Here is an 8382-nt window from a genome sequence, read left to right on the forward strand (position 1 = left end):
AATCTATTTTGTAAGTCAGACAGTGTTTTGACTTGAAGCTTAAAAACACACATTTGTAATTATTCTAAGGACAATCTGATAATTTGCAGAGAAATTTCCCAACATTTCTGATCTCAAATTCTGATCTTTAAAAGGTCTAAGAAATAAATCGCTCACTCATGTATAAATACAAAATAATAATGTATAGCTAAATGTTGCTTCAAGTTTTCCCATATTCACCCATCTAACTCCTAACAGTATTTCAGTGAAAGAGAGAATATTTCTTTGTGACCATTTGTGAACAGTTAACTAATACCAGATGTTGCTCTACTTAATCATAGTTTAGCATGTCAAAAGAATAAATGGATATATGCAAAATACATGTTACTTTAGTGTTTGAACTTGGAGTTCAAAGAGTTGCCCTAGCTCATGCTCCTTTCATGTAGTGCCTTGGCTTGAGGAAGAGGGGCCGGTGAATTAGTGATTACAAGAAGCCTCTTTCACATATCAGTCTTTAGCAATGAGCATAGAGGGATTAGGCATTTTGAACTCTCTTTGATTCATTCCAAAGGGCTGGTTCTGTTCAGCAACAGTGGATGAATTCCATTCTGTGCTAATGAGACATATTTCAAGTTTGGTAATATAATAGGTTGAAATTTACTTAGATCCCAAGAACTCTAATAATTTACTTTACCATGCAGATTACAAACACAGATGGAAGTGTTTTGGCATTATTGTTTTAGTGTGGTATAGAGCAGTTCTGTTTAGGATGGAGTAAAGTGTTGATTTGTGTTGTCAATTTGCTGGTCCATTTCAGATCCAGCCAGCTACACTAAACAGAGTAGAAGAAAGCAAGAGGGCATCAGCTGGCTATTCACACTGTTTTCAGAACTCCCTAAATTGGGGTCTGAACTTTAGGTGGGAATACAGTTTTTAAAGAGGTTTAGGATTACGCAGTTAGTACCTGTCTTAAACTTGAGGCAGGTAAGTTATAAACACCTGTACATTAAGACATGTTCAATTTATTGTGTTTGGCTGCTAGTTACATTTGGAAGAGATTATACTGTATACAATGCTAGGATAATGATTCTATGTTATATTACAAATTGATCTATAATATTACAAAATGATCTATAACAAGATGTCTTTCATCCCTAGCATCCAACAAAGTATTATCATTCTTTAACAAGGACACAAGGGGAGAGATTCAGACAGTTACATTTGAAGGTGATGAAGTGAAGAAACTCTTTTATGGAAGTTTCCACAAGGTACAACAATTCTTTTTATCAGTCACAGCTATTCTTTTTATCAGTCACAGATAGATGTAATGGCTTAGTTCAAGAAAGTGCGATTGAATTCATAAGATTAGGATAGACTGAATACATCCAATACAATATCCATTTTGGTGCAGAAATAAGATCTCATCATTTTCAGTGGAATTTTACCCTATTATGAAAAGTTGTCAAATAAATCAATGTAGGCCAAAAACAAACTATGTAGGCCTGCTATATGTACCCAAGTAAATGGCTGACTGTGGGATTTGAAATTTCATTAAAGATTCTATTAACAATCTGCTTCTCAAAGCTCAAGATACACATATACTGAATTGTGCAAATGGGTTCTGTGAGGGGGGAGGAATAACTGGCTCCCAAGTATAGTAAAAGAGAAAGATTCACAACACGTTAAAAATCACCATATATTAAAATTATGCCAAACTATTGAATTCTTCCAAAATATAAGATATTTTGGAGATGTCCATTAAATGAGTTATACACTCATTCAGTGAAAAATAACTAACTTAATCTTGGCTATTTGTGGAAAATTTGTTTTGGCATACTTTTTTGGACATCGAATTGCATGAGTATAGTGATAGCTTATGTAAGTCAATTGGGGGAAAATTTGGCTTAGAAAGGCAGCAATTAAAATCCCATCAAAGAACTCCTGTAGAAGCAGATGGTTTGTATTCTTTTCTTCCCATTATGGGCCAAAATACATGTGAAGAAAAGTTGTTGGTTTTATTTTTGCAACCTCTTTATGAATTCAAGAGCTCCCACAGGAGTAGAATTGGGAGTAGAGGGCTAACTCATTCCTTCTCTATTACTTGCAAGCTCAAAACTGAGTTCCAGATCAATTTTCACTCTAGAGGAGAAAATGCAGAGAGAGAGAGAGAGAGAGAGAAAAATTAATTTAGTTTGGGTTATATTGTACAGAAAAACTGCAGGAAGTGAAATCATCGTGTGATTCTTCTTCCATAAAAGTGCTCAGCTTCCTTCAATTGCATTTTTGCTTTTATAATGGACCAGCTTGGGGACCTGGCGGTGCCCAGGTATTTTGAGAAACTTGTGTGGCAAGTTTGGTCCAGATCCGAAGTCGGCTGGGTTCAGTGCTGTCTGTGAACTACAACTCCCAGAGCCAAAGGACAATCACCCAGAAACCCTGCCTGTATGCTCAGTTGGGCATGATGGGGCAGTGTGCCAAGTTTGGTCCAGATCTGAAGTCGGGTGGGTTCAGTGGTGTCTGTTTAAGGGTGAACTACAACTCCCAGAGCCAAAGGACAATCACCCTGAAACTGTGCCTGTATGCGGAGTTGGGCATGATGATGCAGTGTGCCAAGTTTGGTTAAGATCTGAAGTCAGCTGAGTTCAGTGGTGTCTGTTTAAGGGTGAACTACAATTCCCAGAGCCAAAGGACAATCACCCTGAAACCTTGCCTGTAATGCTCAGTTGGGCATGATGAGGCAGTGTGCCAAGTTTGGTCCAGATCTGATGTTGGCTGGGTTCAGTGCTATCTGTATAAAGGTGAATTACAACTTCCAGAGCAAGAAGTGAGTGAAGCTACTTGATCCATCCTCCCCCAATCTGCCCCAGGATGGAAAGGGGTTCATGGGGGTTGTGTGTGCCAAGTTTGGTCCAGTTCTGTCACTGGTGGGCATCGCAGTGGCCTGTGGGAGTCGTAGTGATTGAAAGTACTACATATCCCATCACCCATGGTCCATTGTCCCGCAAATGGCACCAGGACATAAAGCGCATCATGGGGGTTAAGCGTGTCAAGTTTGGGCCAAGTCTGTCACAGTGGCCTGTGATAGTGGCAGCCAATCAGAAAGCTGCCACAAACACACACACATACATACATACACCGCCCGCCGCATACAAACATTGACTTTTATTATATATATATAGATGAGGCAGCTTTGTTTTTAAAATAGATAAGGCAGTTTGGCTGCCACTAAACTGATCTGTGCCCTTTTGCATCAAGTGGTCAGTGTTGATGTTCCCAGAAAATGACATCTTCAGAGGAGTTGCAGAATTGGACCCAAACTCTCTTTACGTGTTTTTTTTTTTTTTTTGGTAGGATATGAAACAGGGCAGGGGTTGTGCAAGGTTCATCTTTCCTTATCAGAGACAAGCTTCCTCCAACAGTCTTCCAGAACTATTTGCTTTCTTTATGTTGCTATTTCATGGGACAACAAACCAAACTAAATATGCTCACATAACTTGGCCTCGACTACCTACAAGCCAACGATTGTTCTCTTTCGTAAAAATGACTATTGTAGTTGCCCATAAACAAGGATTGGTGATCAAGCTTCAGTGGAGATACCTTTTCCCATGATAACTCTTCCAGGAGTGAATTTCCCTTCTGGGAGGTACGATTTCTCTCACTTCCTGTTGTCTCACCCACATTCTTAGAATCATAGAATCATAGAATAGTAGAGTTGGAAGAGACCTCATGGGCCATCCAGTCCAACCCCCTGCTAAGAAGCAGGAAATCGCATTCAAAGCACCCCCGACAGATGGCCATCCAGCCTCTGCTTAAAAGCCTCCAAAGAAGGAGCCTCCACCACAGTCCAGGGCAGAGAGTTCCACTGCCGAACAGCTCTCACAGTCAGGAAGTTCTTCCTGATGTTCAGGTGGAATCTCCTTTCCTGTAGTTTGAAGCCATTGTTCCGTGTCATAGTCTGCAGGGCAGCAGAAAACAAGCTTGCTCCCTCCTCCCTATGACTTCCCTTCACGTATTTGTACATGGCTATCATGTCTCCTCTCAGCCTTCTCTTCTGCAGGCTAAACATGCCCAGCTCTTTAAGCCGCTCCTCATAGGGCTTGTTCTCCAGACCCTTAATCATTTTAGTTGCCCTCCTCTGGACGCTTTCCAGCTTGTCAACATCTCCCTTCAACTGCGGTGCCCAAAATTGGACACAGTATTCCAGGTGTGGTCTGACCAAGGCAGAATAGAGGGGGAGCATGACTTCCCTGGATCTAGACGCTATACCCCTATTTATGCAGGCCAGAATCCCGTTGGCTTTTTTAGCTGCCGCATCACATTGTTGGCTCATGTTTAACTTGTTGTCCACGACGACTCCAAGGTCTTTTTCGCACACACTGCTGTCAAGCCAGGCATCCCCCATTCTGTATCTTTGCATTCCATTTTTTCTGCCGAAGTGAAGTATCTTGCATTTGTCCCTGTTGAACTTCATTTCGTTAGTTTCGGCCCATCTCTCTAGTCTGTCAAGATCGTTTTGAATTCTGCTCCTGTCTTCTGGAGTGTTAGCTTATCCCTCCCAGTTTTATGTCGTCTGCAAACTTGATGATCGTGCCTTCTAACCCTTCGTCTAAGTCGTTAATAAGTTCTTAACTATGAGTCATTTGTAAGCTGGATGTTTATAACTCAGAGACTGCCTGTACTCTAAATCCCTGGGCAGAACAATGGCATCTAAAGTTGGACAGTGACACTATAATTCTGTCATGTGATAAGTTGCTGCTCTGTTCACTTCAAGTCTGATCAACATTAATTGTATGGAGGTAATAGGAAATATACTTCAGAAATTTGCAGTATGTTCTATGAAATCTAACAGTGTAATTAATAATAATAATAATAATAATAATAATAATAATAATAATAAACTTTATTTATACCCCACGACCATCTCCCCACGGGGACTCGGGGTGGCTTACATGGGGCAACGGCCCAAACAACATAATGACAAAATATAAACAACATAATACAAATTAAGTGTAAGTGTACATCCCAATACAACTGCAACGTAAGTGGTACATTTCCCTTCATGTGTAATTAAATATGACAATAAACATTGAGGCCATGCATAAATGCAGTTTCTAGGAGGAAATCCATAGGTCTTATTAGAACTTAGTTTTGAATCAAGAAGTTTAGAATTCTGCTGCCTGAGAAATTATGAACAATGTTTCTGTTAAGGAAACTATGATTATAAACATCTGGAGACATGTAGGGTTTTTTTCTTACGGTTCGGTAAAAATACAAGAAAACTGGAAAAGATGCACTGAAATACAGCTTTGGATCTTGGTGGTAAAATGGCAAGGAACCCTTGAGGTTTTACGCAATTGATGAGAGAACTGTATTAAACTTCTGTTTGGAAGCTAAAATACAGAGTTGGAGTGGTTTCTCATTTCTCATGGATTTGTGGCTCAGATGAATTACTCAGCTTTTGGTCTGTGTCCCATAATATTTTGTCATATGTGTCTTCCAAGAGAAGCATATCCTTCTTACCCAAACAAAATAGTTACCAGATAATCATCTTTTCCAAAGTATGTAAAGCAAACACTGTGAAGACTTTTCTTATTACAAAGCTTGAAAAAACATGTCATTAGTCACATCCATGTTTTCAATTACATTAGATGGTAGTGATATCATTCATAATGATAATTAGTCAACCCACCATGCTTCTTTTTTCCTCTTTGGGTGGCAAAATTGAATGCTGAAAAAAGAACATCTCACTAAATCAGTGGTTCCCAACCTTTTTTTGACCAGGGATCACTTGACCAGGAACCACTTTAACCAGGGACCACTTGACCAGGGACCTTTCTCCAACATTAGTACCAAAAGGGCTACAAATCAGTTTTTGGTCAATTTTAAATACAGTTTGGTTATTTGGGGTGCTGATTCAGAAAATTGCATTGAACTCTGTGTGCACAGTAGTGTTTAAAGATCATCCACTAGCTTGTACATCACAATATATTTCAGTGGAGGGGGAAACATTTGCCAGGATCCATCAGGGCACAAATGATGAAAGATCTCTAAGTGTCAGTGCATTTGAGAGATCAAATTCTCATCCTCACTGCAGACCCCATGGTCTTTTAAAGAGTTGCTCCTTAAAAGTGAGACACCTTCTGAAAAAGACTTCCTAGCTGTTGTAAGGACAGTAGTGGGAGGTGAGAAAAAGAAAACCCATTCTTTCTGGTGCTACAGTACCACTGCCACATTGGATTTAGGCTGCCAAAATGAAACTGCCATTTTAATCAAGAAAGGCATTCCTGCATGTGAAGGACTCAGTTGTAGGTTTGATACTCAAACTCATTCCTAATGTGTATTTCTTTTAAATACTTTCCTCTTACAGGTTCATATTGTTGTAACACCCACAAGTGCTAAAATCTACATTGACTGTGTTGAAATCCTGGAAAAACCAATCAATGAAGGTGGAAATATTACAAACGATGGTTATGAGATACTTGGCAAACTACAGAAAGGTGATAGGAAAACAGCTGCAGTAAGTACTGGATTTTACGCATTTGTCATTTCAGAGTGCACCCAAAGTATGTTTTGAATTCCTTAATAGAAGCCTTTTGCACATATAGATAAATGTAGGGGTGCTTGGAATTTATAGTGAAATTCTACTTCATCAGATGTATGATGAAAATGACAATGAATGGATACTCTCTGAATTATATAAAAATGCTACACACACACACACACACACACACACACACACACACACACACACACACTACTTCAAATTAAGGAACCCATCACATTGAGGTTCTGAAGCTAGGGAACAGCGAGGGCATTCGTTGGGCAGCAGGGCAAATCTGGCAGGCAGCATAGGACCTCATCACCTCATGCCCTGCATTGACCCCTTCCGTATCCCATAGGAGGAATGATCGCTGCCCAGCTTCCCCCCATGCTTTCCCCATTCTACCTTATGAGAACACGGAGAGCCTCCGGAGTTCTCAGGGCTCCATCGTAGGACTATTTCGACACAGAGCCAGGGTGGAGCCCTGCTGGAAGTAGCCCCCAATGGCACAGTGGGTTAAAGCCTGTGACTTGAAGGTTGGGTTGCTGACCTGAAGGCTGCCAGGTTTGAATCCCACCTGGGGAGAGCGCGAATGAGCTCCCTCTATCAGCTCCAGCCCCATGTGGGGACATGAGAGAAGCCTCCCATAAGGATGGTAAAAACATCAAAAATATCCGGGCATCCCCTGGGCAACGTCCTTGCAGACGGCCAATTCTCTCACACCAGAAGCGACTCAGGTTGCTCCTGACACACACACAAAAAAGTCTGGCTCCATCCTGGCTCTGTGTTGAAATCGTCCTATTACGGAGCCCAGACCTCATGTGATGAGGTCATAACTCTGAATCACTTTTATTGCCATAAACTACTTTGAATAATTTGTGGTAAGCGGTCAGTTCAGCAAAGATAAGATTAGTTCCTCCACACATACCCCCCCCCCCAAAAAAGTCATTAAGTAGTTTCAGTTACAATAGCCATATGATGTGAAACAAGTAATTCTTTTAAAAATAGCTGGGAAATTATCACAGCAAAATCTTGATTCAAATAACCAGGATATGGCAATATTACTGTCTTCCATCAAGATTCCTCAATATCCATAAATGACAATTGGGAAGATATCAAGAGATTCCCATAACATTTGCCCTAGAAGAGAAGCTGAACTTCTGTTCTAAAAGTATCAGCCTCTGAGGCTGACTCAATCTTAAGACAATTTAAGTTGCTTAAACTTTTGCTGGGAAAAATATTTCTGTTGCTTGAAGGAACTTTATGCCATTGCAATTTATATGCAAGTGTGTGAAGGGCATTTATTGCATTAAACAAACGTGTCACTGTTTAATTTTATGTAGTCTTGCCCTATGTTACAACTATCCATACAATAACATAAAGGTACTTATATTATCCAGGCTGAAGGTCAGGAATGATTTTGGCCTAATATTCCATGAATATATTCTTGAAATTTGATATAGATGTAACATTGAAGGCATTTGTGTTTTTCTTTTATAGCTTGAGCTCCAGAACTTTGACATTGTGTGCAATGCAGTTTGGACCAGCAGAGATAGATGCTGTGACATTCCTTCTAGGGTAAATATAAAGAAAACATCCTGATAATTTTAATGCCTCATATCAACAGTCTAAGCCAATCAGGCTGAGAGTACAATATATTATAACAGACTTGGTATGTGTTGTCGAAGGCTCTGTTGGTAATTACAAATTCTGCATGTAAGTATTTGAACCATTCTCACACTTACATGGCTGGAATACAAACATTTTATGAGAGTCATTCAAAATATTGTTGCCTTGTATCTTGGGTACAGGCAGACCAGCTGTGTTGCCACATTTTAATTTCAGTTTTACTCCTTTCCAAT

At 40.0% G+C, this 8382-nt stretch overlaps 1 protein-coding gene across 7 annotated transcripts in view; it reads left to right on the forward strand.

The window, feature by feature from the left end:
- The window catches only part of col12a1 (collagen type XII alpha 1 chain), a 143664-nt gene that overhangs the window by 109470 nt on the left and 25812 nt on the right, over nt 1-8382 (forward strand). For all 7 annotated transcript variants that reach the window (XM_062981643.1, XM_062981678.1, XM_008122151.3 and 4 more), the window contains 3 exons: nt 1138-1247; nt 6347-6496; nt 8021-8098. In XM_062981643.1, coding sequence (XP_062837713.1) covers nt 1138-1247; nt 6347-6496; nt 8021-8098 — 338 coding nt within the window. The remainder of the gene's footprint in view (nt 1-1137; nt 1248-6346; nt 6497-8020; nt 8099-8382) is intronic.

This window comes from Anolis carolinensis, chromosome 1, assembly GCF_035594765.1.
Source record: "Anolis carolinensis isolate JA03-04 chromosome 1, rAnoCar3.1.pri, whole genome shotgun sequence".
Taxonomy (NCBI): Eukaryota; Metazoa; Chordata; class Lepidosauria; order Squamata; family Dactyloidae; genus Anolis; species Anolis carolinensis.